General features: G+C 38.6%; 2 protein-coding genes across 8 annotated transcripts in view; one reads left to right on the forward strand and one right to left on the reverse strand.

Annotated features, from left to right (window-relative positions):
* The window catches only part of L3MBTL3 (L3MBTL histone methyl-lysine binding protein 3), a 111,418-nt gene that overhangs the window by 89,598 nt on the left and 3,571 nt on the right, over positions 1-18,249 (forward strand). For all 7 annotated transcript variants that reach the window (XM_061130567.1, XM_061130569.1, XM_061130568.1 and 4 more), the window contains 3 exons: positions 2,735-2,814; positions 14,835-15,004; positions 15,224-15,286. In XM_061130567.1, the coding sequence (XP_060986550.1) occupies positions 2,735-2,814; positions 14,835-15,004; positions 15,224-15,286 (313 nt within the window). The remainder of the gene's footprint in view (positions 1-2,734; positions 2,815-14,834; positions 15,005-15,223; positions 15,287-18,249) is intronic.
* The window catches only part of SAMD3 (sterile alpha motif domain containing 3), a 54,420-nt gene continuing 51,360 nt past the window's right edge, over positions 15,190-18,249 (reverse strand). The window contains exon 10 of the mRNA XM_061130577.1: positions 15,190-16,910. Within this exon, the coding sequence (XP_060986560.1) occupies positions 16,887-16,910 (24 nt within the window). The 3' untranslated portion in view covers positions 15,190-16,886. The remainder of the gene's footprint in view (positions 16,911-18,249) is intronic.

Consider the following 18,249-nt stretch of genomic DNA (forward strand, 5'->3'; position numbering starts at 1 on the left):
AACGAGTCAGAATCTTCATTCCTAACCTTATCAATAAAAGACAGTTGAAAATTTTAAGATGATTATGATACAAGAAGGCAAGTTTCCTTTAAGTGTATGTAATAGGGATGTGTACTGTATTCTAGAAAAACACAAGGGTAAAAAACATAATAATTAAATCTAAGTATAGATTTTTGTGTGTTAAGACCTGGAGCTATACTAGCTCTGAAAATTTGGGATTAACCTCCAAGTTTCAGCGAGTGTAACAACAGAACCTTCTTCCAGTGATTGCTATGAAATATCAGACATGTAAAGAACTCAGCCAATCTTTGGTGCGTAGTATGTTCTTAAGTATATTAACTTTTCTTCTTATTATTTCTCATTAATACTATTTCCACATTTCTGTATGTGCTTGATCAGGATCTGTTTCCTTCAGGGTCTCTGACCATCCATCTGTTTCATAATACCTGTTCTAATAGACTGTTCAGATAGACCCCATACCACCAACCATCTCACTAAAGGGAACATCAGAACCCTAGGGGACTTTATCACTTTTGGTTTAAGGAGTTAGCAGGCTCAATATATTGGAAGTAAAACGTTCAGTATACCTTTCTGGTACTGTTTTGTTTTGGTGCAAATAAATATCCATATTTATATATTCCCAAGTTTATATGGGTTAAATTTAATGAAATATCATGAGTTTAAAGTAAGGAAAATGAGAAATGAACGTGCTTCTATAATTAAGCAATATGAATAAGAGCAGAAGGTTTCTTTTTTGCTTCTCTTTGGGGATAGATTATGGCAGATTCAGGCACAAAGAAACTTTTGGGGTCAAACATATTATTTTCCTTTTCTATTTCTGTTCCCTCCTAGAAAATGATTCTTTTCCTACATTTCATAAATCATCAGTATTGTATTTGGGTATAAGAATACAAAAGAACTTTCCTCATGCTTCAGTCTTACAGCTTTATTTTAACAAAGTTTACTTTAAAGGAATATATAATATACTTTATTGGAATCACAAAAATAAGCATTAATTATCAGTGGACAATTTCAATCATGAAAACTGAAAATATACAGAAAAATCTAGGACTTAATTTTAGCCTTTGGACTCAGTTTGGGCTTTGGTTTTTGTTTTCTTTTGGGGGTGTTTTATTTGGGGTTTTCTAAACCATTCATTAAAGCTTTTAGGTAATTTTTCTAATTAATTGGGAATTTATTTCTTTTGACTCAGAAAAATGCCAGTTTTAAGATACATCACTCTAATGTGTGATTGTTTATAACAAGCATTAAGATTAGCTATCCACAGACCACTTTTTTCAGTGGCCACAATACTTACTGGGATAAATTTGTGGACTCAAAAACTATTATTTTCAGTTTAACATGAAACAAGTGCAGAAGATCACATAAGCTATTTTTAGCATAATGTGATTTTAATGTGTAATTATCAATTCTAACTTCAACACTATTTTTACATAGAAGACAGTTTTCTATTACCACTTAATGTCCTTTTTCCAGTTATCATTAATTTTCCTACTTGTTTTCACTGTACCTCTATCTCCCCACTTTCCATGGAGTAAGAGCCTCCATAGTCATTAATTGATTTTTCTTAGAAAAAAAATTTTATTGCATAATAAAAGTGATTCTTTTCATTCTCAAGTAAGCAAGTATCCTTCAGCAGTTGTAAAGATTGTTTTTAGTATAAATTAAACCAGGGAGCTCAGATTCCAATGAAATTTCACATATCTCTGGAAGTGATCTTTCTAAGAAAAGAAGTAGTGAATGTTTTATTCATCACATGCTTACTGTGTTGGCATCGTTATGTTAAATTACTGTTGTTACAAATAGGGAATAAATAAGTGCCTTAGTAATTAAGATTATAAAACTCTTTTATATTTTGTTGGGATATTTGGCTTCAAAGGTAATTTTCCCTTTTCTTAACACTGAACAAAAGTGTGTCCTGAGTCCTCAGGAAACTAGGGATATATTTCTAAAGGTAGCAGCATATGAAACAACAGAACACAAGTACAGAGGATTATAAAATATTATGAAGTATTCATTTTGAACCCTGAGTATGTAATAGATTAAGTTAAAATTTTTTAATCCCTGAAATTTAGTTTTAAAGAAAATATACATATGTGGGCCTGGTTTCCCTTAAAGCCATTTTTGTCCCTGACTTCAGGGTAAAGCTCTGAATTAGGATTGTAATGGGTCCATTCCATTTTAGAGTATTCTTGGCGTGGTTTGATTAGTGTTAGGTCATTCCTGGTCAGAAAGAGATGGAATCGGTTCAGCGTATGAATTTAACCTAATTAAGCCAGGAAAAGCTTCCTAGAATTGAGTTTGATTCTCCTGAGCAATCTCAATCTCAAATCCCAGAGCTGAGTGGTATGTGGTGACTTGATTAAATGATGTGGACTTTAAAACCCTCTTCTTCCTTAAAATTGTAGTCTTACCAAACAGTGCAGGTAATATTCCTCATGAATATGTGTCCCAATTTGAAGCTGAACTATTCAGTAGCCACATTTTTCAAAATAGTTAACCTTAATAAAACATTCTTAGCTTTCTGAATAGTGAATGAAAATTGATAATGAAGGAAATGAACATTTATAGGTGTTATTAGTATTAATTGCTTCTTAATAAAACTAACAATCCTTTCTAACATTTTAATGATACCATTGGTTTTTAAATTTTAAAAAACAGTTTCTGAGGTGCAGTGTTGAACCATTTCTTTAAACATTTCTATTTTTCTCAGAGACCAGCGTGCTGAGGATGTCAAAGAAGACTTTGAAGAGCGACCAGAGAGTGAGCTGAGGACACCACATGAAGCCCGAGGTACCCATAATATTCTCATGTTATTGATAGGTATTAATACTCCGCAGTGAAAACTGGGATGTAGCAGCGCCTTTCATATTAAAGACAAACGTCATTTGATTGGTTCCGTTACTGCAAGCAATAAAAGTTTATTGTTCAGGATTCTTTTGGTATACAACTCATAATGATATGGATCCATTTGTGACCTGTATTTATAGTCTCTCTGACATATGTGTAGAATATTGTGTATAGAGTTACTGAATAAGGCCTCCGATTTGTTCCATGTAGTGTATTTTTTTAACATTATTGATGTCTTTTGCTTCATATGTTTCAGACTCACCTCAGAACATGTTGATATACAAATAGAAGTAATATGGTCTTAATCTAATACCACAAAATGAAAATCACTTGAGCAAATGTTTTAAGTTGTACTGGAGAGAGTAACTTGTCTCTTTGCTGAATAGATATTACAGTAGTTTGAGCAATGAAGTTGTAATGACTGTTGTTCATAGTATAACCTGTATTTATAATTTACACATGGCTTTATAATTACTATTTATTTTTATAAGAAAATGTTGGCTGGATTATGATTTTAATGATTGCCTCTGGGGACTTTGCTTGTCATGTGCTTTTTTGGGTTTAGATTATTTGTAAGATTATAGAATGGCACCTAAGGACTGCTTGCCTGTAATGACCTATTCTGTAAGTGATGCTTTGATTTCCATATCTGATTTTCATAAAGCAGTAATTTATGGTTAATTTAAAAGCTGTATCCTCTGCTGTCCTCAGCGTATTTTATAGTGTTTAATCTTGCCCCATATACAGACCCCTGCAGATGGCCAGGGTTTCATCTGTGATCGCCCACCTGTTCCCCGTGTAATCTTAGACATTTCACTGAAAACTTTTCAGTGCCTGTTTCCTTATCTGCCCAAGGGGATTGAGTACAGTAACATTTGTAGCTTGCTTAGAACAGCACCTGGTACGTAATAAGTGCTGTGCAAGTGTTTGATTATTTAAAATGTTTCCAGTCACTTAGAAAGGAAAAGAAACATACTTAATTTACGAAGGTTTTGTCATCAAGGTATTGTGCGGCTGTGCTCACTTCTGTCTGACTCTTTGTGACCCCGTGGATTGTAGCCTGCCAAGCTCCTCTTGTCCATGGCATTTTCTGGGCAAGAAGCCTGGAGTGAGTTGCCATTTCCTACTCCAGGGGATCTTCCTGACCTAGGGATGGAATTCATGTCTCCTACATTGGCAGGTGAATTCTATACCATTAGCGCCACTTGGCTTCTTAATCCAAAGCGTCAGCCTTTCTTTGTGAGTGGTGGTTAGGAGCACGGCCTTCATTCTCGTCCCAGCTCCACCAGTGCCGGCTGTGTGGCTGGCTCTGGGGAGAGCATTTAATGTCTCTGTGTCTCAGCGTCTCAGTAGTGCCCGCATCACTGGATTATTACGAGAAGTGAATGCCTCAGTGGCTGCAGGCTTAGCCGTAGCAGGAGGGGTGGCGTTGTGAAGTCAGTGTCTATTGTGTGCAATTATCTGATCACTGGGAGTTTAGATGGAGTCATAACAAAATCTGGGCTCTGAACTTTTTCAGGGAGTAGTGATTTTCAGCCTTTTCAGTTTCTTCCTAACTTGGTGATGTAATTCACTTTTCACTTGATTTGCTGCACTGATTTTGATCCTTTCCCCCCCCCCCCTTGAAATAGTCTATTTAATGGAGAATTTTAGGTTTGTTAATGTGATATGCATGGTGTTCTTTCTTTTTCGTGGTAGTTTTGTCTGTTCGAACTTTGTATATTTTTATCCTATTTTTCTTGATTTGAATTATCTGAGTTTTTCTGTTTTATTATTCTTTCCAAACATTGCTAGGATTCATATATAACCCTTCAGTGTTTTTCTCACCTACAAAACCTGTAGTTTAGTATGCATATTATGCTGTCTTATTTTTCATTAGTGAAAGGGAGCCTTATAAAGACAAGCTGCCTTGAGAATTTTTGCACATATGTTCCTAAGTAAGATTTGCCTATTAATATCTCATCTAGTTTTAGCTTCCTAAAATGAGTTTGATAACTTCCCTTTATTTCCAGATTTTTGAAACATTTTATGTAAAACTTTCATAAAATTAATTTTTTTCTGTAGTAAGATCATGTTATCATTGTTAGCTTTTATTTAACTGCTTTCTTAGCTTTGGATTATAATTTTTTTGAAATTTTTTCCAGATTCATTCTGTATGGAAAAGATTTGAATTTCACCTGCTGGCCTTACCATATAAGAGTTTGTCCGTTGTCTTTCCCTGGACCCCATGAACCTTCAGTACAAAGTGAGCTCTTAGTGGTATTTGAGAGCTCCTATATCTTAGTGATGTTGGGGATATCTCAGATCTTAGCCAGTGTGTGGCTGTGTTTAGTTCTTTCTGTCCTTCTGCCTCTCAGGTATAGAGCCGTGACCTAGTGTCTCAGATGGGGCTCTCTGTTGGCAGACAGTGGGTGTTGTGTGCAGGAGTTTGTTGGCAGGAACCCACGAGCAATACCACTGGGGGAGTGAGAGAGCAACGTTGGGCACAGTGAGAAGCTGAGTTGTGATGCAGTTACAGCAGAAGCCTCAGTTGATCCCATAAGGAATTCTGGATGAATCTTCAGAGTTATCCCAAATTTAGGCAGGAGAATCTGACCTTTGTATCTTTGCATTGACCACTCCTTGGATATTGGCTGAGAGGGGCAGGAACCTCCCTTTGAGCAAGGGACCTCCCTTTGGCTCAGGGCATTTCCTGGAGAGGGAGGTAGCTGTGAGGCATCAGCAGTCAGAAGGTAAGAAAAGGAAACGTCTCTGTTCTGAAGGGTGATTTGGGTGACGTACTACAGTGTCTGCTACACCTGGGTCATACTACACTTGGTCTCTGACTTTCCTATAAGAAAAATCAAACAAAAATGAACAACAGAATATCCCAGCCAAATTAAATCTCATCTTTTGGTTTTGAACAATGAATCTGACTCCTAAATTCAATCTTCTTTCATTATTTTGCCTGAGATGTCATGAGCTTTCTTTTTTTTTTTTTTAAATTCAGAAAACTTCCTTCCCTTATTGTTTTTATTTTTTGGTATTGTTGTTGTTCAGTCGCTAAGTCATGTCAGACTCTTTGCAGCCTCACCAACTGCAGCATGCCAGGCTCCCCTGTCCTTCACTATCTCCCAGAGTTTGATCAAATTCATGTCCGTTGAGTCAGTGATGCTCTCAAACCATCTCATCCTTTGCCACCCCCTTCTCCTTTTGCCTTCAATCTTTCCCTACATCAGGGTGTTTTCCAGTGAGTCAGCAGGTGGCAAAGTATTGGAGCTTAAGTTTTAGCATCAGTCCTTCCAACGAATATTCAGGGATGATGTCCTTTAGGATTGACTTGTTTGATCTCCTTGCAGTTCAAGGACTCTCAAAAGTCTTTCCAGCATCACCATTTGAAAGCATTAATTCTGTGGTGCTTAGCCTTCTTTATGGTCCAATTCTCATATCCGTACATGACTACCTGAGAAGGCATAGCTTTGACTGTATGGACCTTGTTTGGCACAGTGATGACTCTGCTTTTTGACTGGTAATACCTATTATTCGTGGGTTAGATCCAAAGGATGATATTCAAAATATTTAGCAGTTGGTTTGACAGCCAACATTGCACAGGACAGTTAAAACAAACACCAGCCTTAGTGCGGTAGCAGTTTGGAGGCTCCGTGGTGAATTTAGTTGCAGCATCTTAGGGAAGTCCCTCAAGTGCCTGACTTCTGAGGGTGGAGGGGCCTATTACCATCCAACATGGAAGCATTATAATATTTCAACAACTTACACATTTTTTGATATTTTAAACATATATCTCAAGTTGGAATATCTTGCTCTGTCAAGTCTGCTATTTACTGCCTTTAACATGAATTTTAATAGTGGTTTTATTTTCCTTTAATTTCCTGCACTAGCTTGTTTTTTTTTTTTTCCTTTTCATAGCCTGTTTTTGTCTTGTAGAGGTCACGTTCCCTTGTGCCTTACTAAAAATCATGAAACTCTTCTGTCGATAATTTAATGCTCCTTTCCTGATGTTTTGTGTAGCTTTTTATCAAAGGCCTCATAGTGATTTTTTTTTAATCATTTTTGAGTGCAGAGAAGTTTCCCCAGGTTTTTTGTGAAGAAACTTACCTCTCAATGCTCCCATTGGGTATGGTAGAATTCCTCTTTCACACCTGAGCTTGGTGGTCAGGTAGATATGCTGAGCTTGGTAGGTGCTTCCTAGTGTTCGTTCACAATGCCCTTCCCCAGGTGGAAGCAGCCCTTCCCAGATCTAGCCTGGTGAGCGGTAGCATAGGATACAGGAGAGAAATCCTCTTGCAGTTTGTTCACTATTTAGCATAGAGGAGACTGAAAAGGTCCATCTAGTCACAGCTGTGGTTTCTCCAGTAGTCCTGTACGGATGTGAGAGTTGGACCGTAAAGAAGGCCGAGGGCTACAGAATTGATGCTTTCGACTTGTGGTGCTTGAGAAGACTTTTGAGAGTCCCTTAGACAGCAAAGAGATCAAACCAGTCATTCCTAAAGGAAATCAACTCTGAATATTCATTGAAAGGGCTGATGCTGAAGATGAAGCTCCAATATTTTGTCCCCCTGATGTGATGAGCCAGCTCATTGGAAAAGACCCTGATGCTGGGAAAGATTGAAGGCAGAAGAAGGGGGTGACAAAGGATGAAAAGGTTGGATGCCATTACTGACTCAATAACATGAGTTTGAGCAAACTCTGAGAGATAGTGAAGGACAGGGAAGCCTGGCATGCTGCAGCCCATTGAGTCGCAAAGAGTTGGATACGATTTAGCGACTAAACAACATCAAGACTGAAAACAAGCCACCCTATATTCCTTATAACCAGTAGGATTTAAGACTCAGTAAGCCCGACTCTTTGCAACCCCATGGACTGTAGCCTACCACGCTCCTCCGTCCATGAAATTTTCCAGGCAAGAGTACTAGAGTGGGTTGCCATTTCGTTCTCCAGGGGATCTTCCTGACCCAGGGATCGAACCCAGGTCTTCCGCATTGTAGGCAGACGCTTTACCATCTGAATCACCAGGGAAGTCCTAAGCCCATGAGAGCTATTTTATTTAGATTCTTAGAGCAAATTGATTTTTAAAAACACTTCCCCTAAGAAAAAGCTTCCTACCTTGTTTCTTCTGTTTAATTTCAGTTAATTAATTAACTGAAAAAATTAATTAAATTTCAGTTTAATTCCATACAATATGTGTGACTATGAACCTTTTCAACTTTTTGATGATTCCCACTGTGTTACTGAATTTGACCTTTGGAGACCTTTACTAAATGCAATTCATTACATTTTTCTTCTTTCTCTATTTGCTGACTTCTATTTCCTTTACCTGAAAGATAAAATAACTCTTTTTCTCCATTGTAGGAAGGCCGATTAATAAAGAATCCTATAAATTGACCTTCAAATTTAAAGTCTTGTATTCCTGGGAAAGGTGTAATTTTCTTTCCCTTCTGCAAACGTTCTTTCTCATGGATGCTGATGGGCAGAGAAGGTTGAATTTTATTTTGTAATGTGCTAGATTCTTACTTAAAAAATCAGGCTTGCTTTTTACTTCCATAGCAGTTGATTTTTATTTTGGTTGTTAACCTTGAAATGATCCTCAAATATTTTTAATGCTTGAGTGTAGGATCTTGGAGCTAAGTTTATCCACATTCCTTGATGTTGTGATCCATTTATTCTACCCAATCACTGTTATTGTTCATCCTTCTTATATTTAGTCACCAGTGTGTAACTCCATTAAAAAAAATTGGTTGACAGATGTATCCCGTTTCTTCTGGCTTTTTTCTTTTCACATTAAGAGCATTTTTTTATAGACTCATGGAATATTAACTTAGAAGGGCCATTGACTCCTTTTCATTTTTGCCTTTTTATATTCAATATACTCTCAGTTGTATGCCTTTCTTTCAAGAGAGAAATAATTTTTCCCTTTTGCTGAGCCTTTCCTATATGTCAGATAGTGGAATAAGCATTTTTAAAAATATCATGTAGTCCTTGCAACAATTCAGTTACACTGATAGCCAAAATTTAGAGCTGATTAGTGGCAGAACAGGGATTTAAATCCAGGTTTGGGTGCATGCTAAGTCACTTCAGTCATGTCCAACTCTTTGCGACCCCATGGACTGTAATGCGCTAGGCTCCTCTGTCCATGGAATTCTCCAGGTAAGAATACTGGAGTGAGTTGCCATGCCCTCCACCAGGGGATCTTCCCCACCCAGGGATCAAACCTTTATCTCATGTCTCCTGCATTGATGGGCGAGTTCTTTACCACTAGCGCCACCTGGGAAGCCAGTTTTATCAGACTGTTAAACTCACCTCCTCGACCATAACCCAGAAGATCCAGGGCCACTTTCTGATGCTTCCACTAGCTCACAAGGGAGGCTTTGGGCTTTGCCCTGACAGTATGTTTTTCTTATCTTCAGGATAGCTACCTCCTAGTGCTGTTTTGAAAATAAAATGATGTATAGAACAGACTTTTGGACTCTGTGGGAGAAGGCGAGGGTGGGATGATCTGAGAGAATAGCATTGAAACATGTATATTATCAAGTGTGAAACAGTCCAGGTTGCATGCATGAGACAAGTGCTCAGGGCTGGTGCACTGGGATGACCCAGAGGGATCGGATGGGGAGGGAGGTGGGAGGGGGGGATCAGGATGGGGAACACATGTAAATCCATGGCTGATTCATGTCAATGTATGGCAAAAACCACTACAATATTGTAAAGTAATTAGCCTCCAACTAATAAAAATAAGAAAAGAAAAGAAAATGAAACAAAGCATTTGAAGATTCTAGTGTCACTTCTGTCACTGGCTTAAAGGGATGCGAATGAGTCAGGACAAGTGGCAGATCTTGGTTGGCTTGCTGATTTAGCAGTATGCAGACTTGGAAATGGGAAGCAGAATGGAATCTGAGTCTGAAAGCAGTGGGGAGTGTGAAGAGTACTCTTCCTTTTCTTTGAGAGTTGGGCTGCCTGTGGTTCTGCTAGGGTTCTCCGGGCCCCTGACGGGAACAGTCCTGTAAAGGCAGGCTCTCATGTTCCGTGATAGGGAGGACATCTCTTTCTACTAGGAGATTTCATGTTTGATTTAGATGGTGGTCTCTATTCTGAAGATTTACTGTCTTGATTCTGCGTGAAACATTGGAGGATATATTTCTCTCAGGATCACATTTATCAGATCTGTCTTCTCACAAGAGTTAATCATTTACTTTACCTTTTCCTACCCTAAAATCAAATCAAGAATTTTAATATCTGTATTTGCAGCCAGAATTTACAGACATTTGTATTTGCAAATTTCTACTTTGGATAACCACACTGTTTATCTATTAAACTTCATTTCAAGGAAGTCTACAAGGATATGCCTTCCAAATTGCATTGTTAAGTGCTGAGTAAATTATTGCTCTGTGAATGATTTCCATGTAAGTAGTTGTAAATGATAGAGGCAGGCCTTTACTATCTATTCATGAAGCATCAACAAAAGAAAATAGTCCTCATTTGATTGTCTAGAGAGATGAAATAGTGGTAAAACCATACAAAGAACCACAAAGTTATTTCTCTGACACTATTCCCATCTAATATTTTCTTGTTTCTAATATTAAGGAAGCCCAGCAATTTATGTTTTAATACTGTATTTCCAAAAATGCATTAAATTCTTTCCAAGTCATGAAAGTAAGATTTTCAGGTTTTTTGGTATGATTTTTGAGTAATAATAAATAGCTTATTGAATATCAGTCTTTGGTTTTATATAATTATTGTCAAGATATCATTTATTATAGAATAATTAGAAAATACAGGGAATCAAATAGCAGAAAATCAAAATTACCTGTGATTTTATCTTCTAACATACCATTTCCTAAATTTTGGGCAGCACTTTAGATTTTTTAATACCTGAAATATTGTACTAGCTATTTTGTAGCCTGTAGCACTTTAACTATGTAATATTACAACCATTTTCACAGACATATTTATACTAATTATAAAATAAATCAAATATTCCCTCTGTGGATTGATGCAGCATTATTTAATGAACCAATCTCTGATGGATATGTAAGCTAGTTATTCCCTGTCTCACTATTATAAATGCTATTGCAGTAAACCTTAGCAGTGATTAGGATTAGGGGTGTGTGAGTGTGTGTGTGACATAAAATACATACAAATGGCTTACACAGCAGTTTATTTCTCTCTCACATGGAGGAAGTTCAAAGGTAGGTGCTCCGGGATTTAACGGTGCTCAGTAGGATCTAGTAATCAGGCTCCACCTATCTTGTTGCTCTGCTTTGCAGACTGTCTGTTCCCAAAGTCTTGTCTTGATCAGAGATGTTCTGGAGGGCTGGTTACGCAATTAGTGTTCTTCCCCAGGAGGAAGGAGGGTTAGGGTGAGAGAGTGGGCACAAAAAGTTTGACCATATACCTTTAGTCAATTTTCATCTAGGGAAATGTCAAGAAATACAGAAAACTGCTTAAAAAGTACTATTTTTTCATGCAGGTAAATATTTTGAGAGGAAGGCGCTAAGAAATCTGACCCTTGTAAAATGATAGTGGCAGAAATGTTTTCCAGAATTACAGACTTTGTTCTCTGAAGCACGTTGTGCACATTCAGACCTGCTCTTTCCCACTGTTCTCACTGAGCAGCTACTTGAGCCAGAGTCTGCGCGCTGATCTGAGTGTGTATCACATGTTAGAATAGAAACCTGGAGTCATGCTTCTGTGCGTTTCAAAGGGTCTGGCTCATAATTGATTTACAGTAGAACAGGATGAGGAGCGGAAACCTTAAAACCAGTTATGTGAGATTTGCTGGATGAAATGTGGAAAGAGGAACCATGAAGGGTTTTTTATAAAATATTTGAAGAATTGAAATGTTTCATGGGGAAACAGTTTTCTATATGAGCTCACTCGGGTAGAACCAGGGCTAGTGGATGTTAGCTCCAGTAAGACAGATTTTTTTTTTTCAAATTCAGCATAGTGACTTTTCTAGCATTCAGAGCAATTCAAATTTAGATTAGACTAGTTTAAGAGAAAAGTTATTCAAGATCAACAGTAGAACGGTAGGAAATAGGTTTTTTAAAAAAACTGTACCACTAGGCTTCCCTGGCGGGTCAGTGGTAAAGAATCCGCCTGCCAATTCAGGAGACATGGGTTAGATCCCTGATCCAGGAGGATCCCCCACGATGTGGAGCAGCTAAGCCTGTGTGCCACAACTACTGAGCCTATGCTTTGGAGCTCCTGAGCCACAACTACTGAACTCACGTGCTGTAGAGCCCAGGATCTGAAACAAGAGAAGCCACGGCAGTGAAGCCCGCACACTGCACCTACAGAGTTGCCCTGCCCCGCAACTAGAAAAAGCCCCTGCAGCAAAGAAAACCCAGTGCAGCCAGAAAAAAATAAATAAAAATAAAACTTCTAGGCAGGTTCAGTGGCTCAGATGGTAAAGAATCTGCCTGCAATGCAGGAGACCCTGGTTCGATGCCTGGGTTGGAAGATCCCCTAGAGAAGGGAATGGCAGCCCACTCCAGTATTCTTGCCTGGAGAATCCCATGAGCACACTGCAGTTGGAGAGCAGCCCTGTATACCGCAGCTAGAACAAGCCCATGCAGCAAAGAAGACCCCGCACAGACCAAAAAAATAGACAAATAAAAATTTAAATTGTACCACTTACAATAGCAACAGAAAGCCTCAGATACATGAGAATAAATTTAACAAAAGAGATGCAAGACCTCTACATGAGAATGATAGAACACTGAAGAAGGATATTAAAGAAGATCCAGAGAAATGAAGAGATACTTTGTTCTTGGGTTGGAAGACTTGATATTGTGAAGATGTTGTCTCTCACCAAATTGATGTATATTCAGTGATAATTCTAGTCTAAATCCTAGCATTTTTTTAAACAAGTCCATCCTAAAATGGGCAATGCAAAGGGGTAAGGATAGTCAAGGCAATCTTGAAGATCTAGATCACAGACATCAGTACCCTTATAAAGTGGGGGTTATTAAAATCTGTGGATTAGTATAAAGAGACCAGTGGAACAGAATCAGAAACCTTTAGTAGCACATTTATATTTATTTTTAAATTGAAACTGTGGTACAATGCAACAGAGAAGGGATTTCTTTTCATTTCGTCATGGTTGGGCAAGTAGAAATCCATGTAGAAGAAAGCCATGAATGTTGATCTTTACCATACACAGTAATGCCATTTGCAGCAGCATAGATGGGCCCAGAGATACTGTGTGAAGGAAATCAGACAGGGAAAGAAAAATACCATACGACATCCCTTATATGCATGATCTAAAAAGAAATGATACAAATGAACTTACTTAAAAAATGAAAACAGACTCACAGACTTAGAGAACAGCCTTATGTTAATCAGCGGGGAAGGAGGAAAGGAAAGGATAGTTAGGGAGTCTGAGATCAACATGTTCACACTGCCATATTTAAAATGAATAACCAGTGAACCTGCTGGTTATAACCAGTATAACTCGGGGAACTCCGCTCGGTGTCTTGTGGCAGCTTGGATGGGAGGGAAGTTGGGGGGAGAATGGATACATAGATAGGTAAAAAAAATTTTAATATATAAACTCATTTTATAATAACTAAAAAAAAGATTGTCAACTTTGTTATTAGACAATTATAGTTGTAACCACAGTGTACCGCAAGACACTCACTAAAATGAATACACATGTCGATGAGAGTATGGAACATGTGGAACACTTTTACACTATTAGTAGGTGTGTACTGTACAGCTGTTTTGGAAAACGCAGAATTTGCTGAGGCTTAAAGTACACGAATGCTATATCCACAAAGCCCCACTTTTCAGTATATATGCAACAGAAAGGTATACATATATTCAAAAAAAGGTGCACACAAGAGTGCTCACAGCAGCACTGTCGGTCATAGCCAAAACTTAGAGACAACTCGAATGTTCATCAGCTCCAAATTAATTGTGAAATAGTCATAACACTGCAAAGCCACACAGCAAAGAGCAGGTCAGCTACAACTACACACAGCAATGTGGATGAATTGCACAAACTGTTGAGAGAAAAAAAGCCAGATACCGAATGGAATTTTCATCAAACTGCAGTTCAGAACCAGGGCAAAAAGCAGTGGTGTCAGAAGTTGGGGAAGTGGTTTCTTTGTGGCATGGGGTATGGTTGCAGGGGATTCTCGCTGTGCTGCCCGCTTCTGTTCCTAGCTGAGCTGGTGGGTAGAGGGGAGAATTAAGTGTGAGGGAGGTGCCTTTCTTCTGAAGGGCTTTGAGTTAAGTAGTTTCCAGGAAAGATTTCTTTTGTAAAGGATCTTAGGAGATAATGATTAATAGACTCTGTCAAGAGTCCCAAGGACAAATAATCATTTATTAAAAAGGCTGTTTTAGACGAATAGGAGAAAACTAGGTTTGGATAAAGGCATTTGCATTTCTGCTCTTTTATTTTTATTGCAATAATTTCATATCCATTTTCAAAAAAGATAAGGTGGCTGTTTAAAAAGTCAGTGTAATGAGTAAATAGAAATTGGAAGAACAAAGCAGAGATGAGGTAAAAGGAGAGAATGGGTATGGTCTCTACAGGGTAATCTCAGAAGATGGACTTGAGCATACAGCTTTCCTCTTACTTCCAGGACATCCAGAGGCAAAAGAGAATCAACTATAATTTCCTAGGTTGAGAGTTATTTTCTTTGTCACTAAAGCTCAGGTGCAGATTTCGTCCCTGAAGCATTAAAAAGGCAACGCTGAATGACGTAATGGTGCATGTCTTCAGTAATAACGATATGACAGATGTGTTAATTATTGAGTTTTAGGTTGTTTCTTATGATGACCTTCTGTGAAAACGAAGAGAGTGTAATTACTCAGGGAATGTAATGTTGAACCAATGCTTTTGCCTAGTACTCCTGCCACTTGTGGTTTGGGGGTGACATATAGCATTTGGGGATTTTTTTCCTTTTTTTTCTTTTTGGCTACTTTTCAGAGAGTGAGTTCACATTGTTTCTGTCACCCAGGTGCCCGGGAAGAAAGCAGCATGCAGCAGGCGCAGCGCCGGTCGGCCGTCTTTCTGTCCTTTAAGTCCCCGATCCCATGCCTGCCCCTGCGCTGGGAGCAGCAGAGCAAACTTCTCCCCACGGTGGCTGGCATTCCCGCCAGTAAAGTTTCTAAGTGGAGTACAGATGAGGTAGGTTTTACTTTTCTTTGTCTGCCAGGGACCTGACGTAGGAGTACCGGCTTAAGGAGTGGGCAACATGGATGCGTTCGGGGCTTAGTCTTTTTTTCTAAAAGAGAAGAAATTATTCTGAGAGAAACAATGAAAACACAGGTTGGATATTTGGAACCTGTACCAGTGAGACTCTGGCTTCTGTTTCAGAACTGGAATTTTGATCTTATTTTTTAACAGGTGTCAGAATTCATACAGAGCTTACCTGGATGTGAAGAACATGGAAAGGTATTTAAAGATGAAGTAAGTGTTCAGCTGAATTGCAGTATGTTTCTTAATGGGGGACACAGCACTGAGACACAGTGAATAGTGAAATATTCTAAATTGGCAGAGGAGGGAAGAGATGGGTTATGTTGAAATTGACAAAGTGAAACTGAGTTGTCTAACAAGCAGCATTAATCACTTGTTTAAAAACATGTAAGATGAGGAATAAAGGAAATGTTTGTACCATTTTATGATGCCCCACAGCAGTAGCACTAAACTCATTTAAAAAAACAAACACAAAACTTGCTCGCATACATTTATATAGTATATAGCACAGAAAGAAACCAAAGCAAGAAATAAGCAACATTTCATTTTTCATAAAGTAAAATTAGCTCCCACTGTTAATTTTCAAGTGTCATTTTAACCCCAAGATTAACTCCATTTGATGCTTATAATTAATATTACCATTATTGCTAAAACAGCCCCTTAGATCTTATACATTTCTCAGTGTTGTTTATCCTAACTGATATGCATTACATTTATTACCATCTGCCATTGGAAGATTATTTTATTGGTTGTTTTCATCTGCCCGTCCAAAATGTCAATGTAAGGTATGGTTAATAATGATACCACCTCTAGTGAGCATTAGGACAAAAAGGAATTCGACCTCTAACTACACTAGAAGCTGGAGACTCTTTTCACGAGAGACCTTTAAAAATAAGCCACTTGCCTGTCAGCTCCTCCAAGCAGAACAGTCCATTATTGCGTGATCTTGGCTCCCAGAAGGTACAGTGAGGACTAAGTCATCTCAAAAGTCTTTGTCCCACATCTGCTGTCTGCAGTAATAAGTTATCTTGTTTGTACCTGTGTTTAGCCTCCACTGTTCAAAATGGCACATTTTCTGTTAAGAACATTGCAACAGAGTAAGAGTGTCGGGACTGCCAAGAACCCGGCCACCGGTTGCCAGTGTCAGTATGCTGTTAGCTATCGTTTATGCTCTATGTGGATGCCTGTGAAAATGCACAAGGATCTGATTTTCATTAGCCTTTTTCTGACTTACATTATTTCAGAAATGTTCTTTCTAGTGGATCTTTAATTTGCAGTTACTCAGATTTTGAGCTTCTTAAGGCCCAAGTCCTAAGTATCTTTGTCTTACTCTCAGTCGATTTTCCATCCCTAAGCAGACTTATATTCCTGCAGGGAGCCATTGCTCTTTCTTTGAAAGACCCTTTGAAAATGATGCAACAGTTTTAAAAATAAATTTCTAGTATATATATTTTATAAACACTACTTTTGGTTCTGTTGATATCTAGACAGTTCGTATAGGTTGCTCTGTTATTTAGTTAAAGTAAGATTCAAATTCACATGATATGTTATTTCTTTGAATAACTCCTTTCTTCATATTATCTTTGGAGACACTCCTTAAGCACCAATCAGATAGCCTCAGAGGCAGAGTCTTCTTTTGAAGAATGAGGCAGTGAATGTTCTCTGTCCACGTGTCATTCATACATTCATTCCACTCTTCATTCATCCTGTGAACTCTTGTTAAATGACTCCCATGTGTATGTTACTACATGTGATGCTCTGGTGAGAGGGTTAATTCAGAAGTAATAGGACATGATCCTTGTTCTCAAATGTCTCACCAGGTCAGCAGGTTTGAGTCCTAGATGAAAACCAGAAAGCAAATCTAAAGTCTTATAATTCATCTCTGAAAGGCAATTAAATGCAGGTGTGGGCTTTTATCTGAAACCATCCTTAACTTCTGTTTCTCTTATACACTCCACATTTAATCAGTCAAAAAACCCTATTGGGTATATTTTAAAAGCATGAGGATTCCAGCTCTTTCTCCACCATGATCTCTGTGGTCAGAGTCACTGTCATCTGCCAGTTGGATTAAAGCAGTAACTTCTAGCCAGCCACCTTGCTTCTACTTCTGCCCTTCTATAATTTATTTCCAGCATAGCTGGGCTGATTCTGCTAGAGCGTTAAGTCAGATCATGTCTCTCCTCAGTTCAGACCCTTCTGGTAGTTAAATCAGGGTAAAAGCCAAGCTCCTCACCCGGGCTACAGTCTAACACTCTATTGCCTCTCTCACCATCTGACCTCTTTGTCCTCTGCCCGCTGCTGACACTGTTCCTCACACAGACCTCCTTGCCGTTCCTTGCATTCTCCAGACACACTCCTGCTTTCCTGTCTGTCTGGCATGCTCTTCCTCTAGGTGTTCACATGGCTCACTCCACTTCTCAGCGTCCCATCCTAACTGTCCTCCTTCAGACTGCCACCTCCCACCCCTGATCCCACTGCCCACTTACATCTTCAGCCAGCAGTTTTCTCATAGCACCAATCACCTTTTAGAATTAGTAATTCTTTTTGTTGCTGTTGTTGTTTTATTTTTTTTCATTTATTTTTATTAGTTGGAGGCTAATTACTTTACAATATTGTAGTGGTTTTTGCCATACATTGACATGAATCAGCCATGGATTTACATGTATTCCCCATCCCAATCCCCTCTCCCACCTCTGTCTCCACCCGATCCCTCTGGGTCTTCCCAGTGCACCAGCCCTGAGCACTTGTCTCATGCAACCAGCCTGGGCTGGTGATCTGTTTCACTCTTGATAATATACATGATTTGATGCTGTTCTCTCGAAACATCCCACCCTCGCCTTCTCCCACAGAGTCCAAAAGTCTGTTCTGTACATCTGTGTCTCTTTTTCTGTTTTGCATATAGGGTTATCGTTACCATCTTTCTAAATTCCATATATATGCGTTAGTATACTGTATTGGTCTTTATCTTTCTGGCTTACTTCACTCTGTATAATGGGCTTCAGTTTCATCCATCTCATTAGAACTGATTCAAATGAATTCTTTTTAATGGCTGAGTAATATTCCATGGTGTATATGTACCACAGCTTCCTTTTCCATTCATCTGCTGATGGACATCTAGGATGCTTCCATGTCCTGGCTATTATAAACAGTGCTGCAATGAACATTGGGGTGCACAT

The sequence above is a fragment of the Dama dama genome, chromosome 26 (assembly GCF_033118175.1).
Source record: "Dama dama isolate Ldn47 chromosome 26, ASM3311817v1, whole genome shotgun sequence".
Classification (NCBI taxonomy): domain Eukaryota; kingdom Metazoa; phylum Chordata; class Mammalia; order Artiodactyla; family Cervidae; genus Dama; species Dama dama.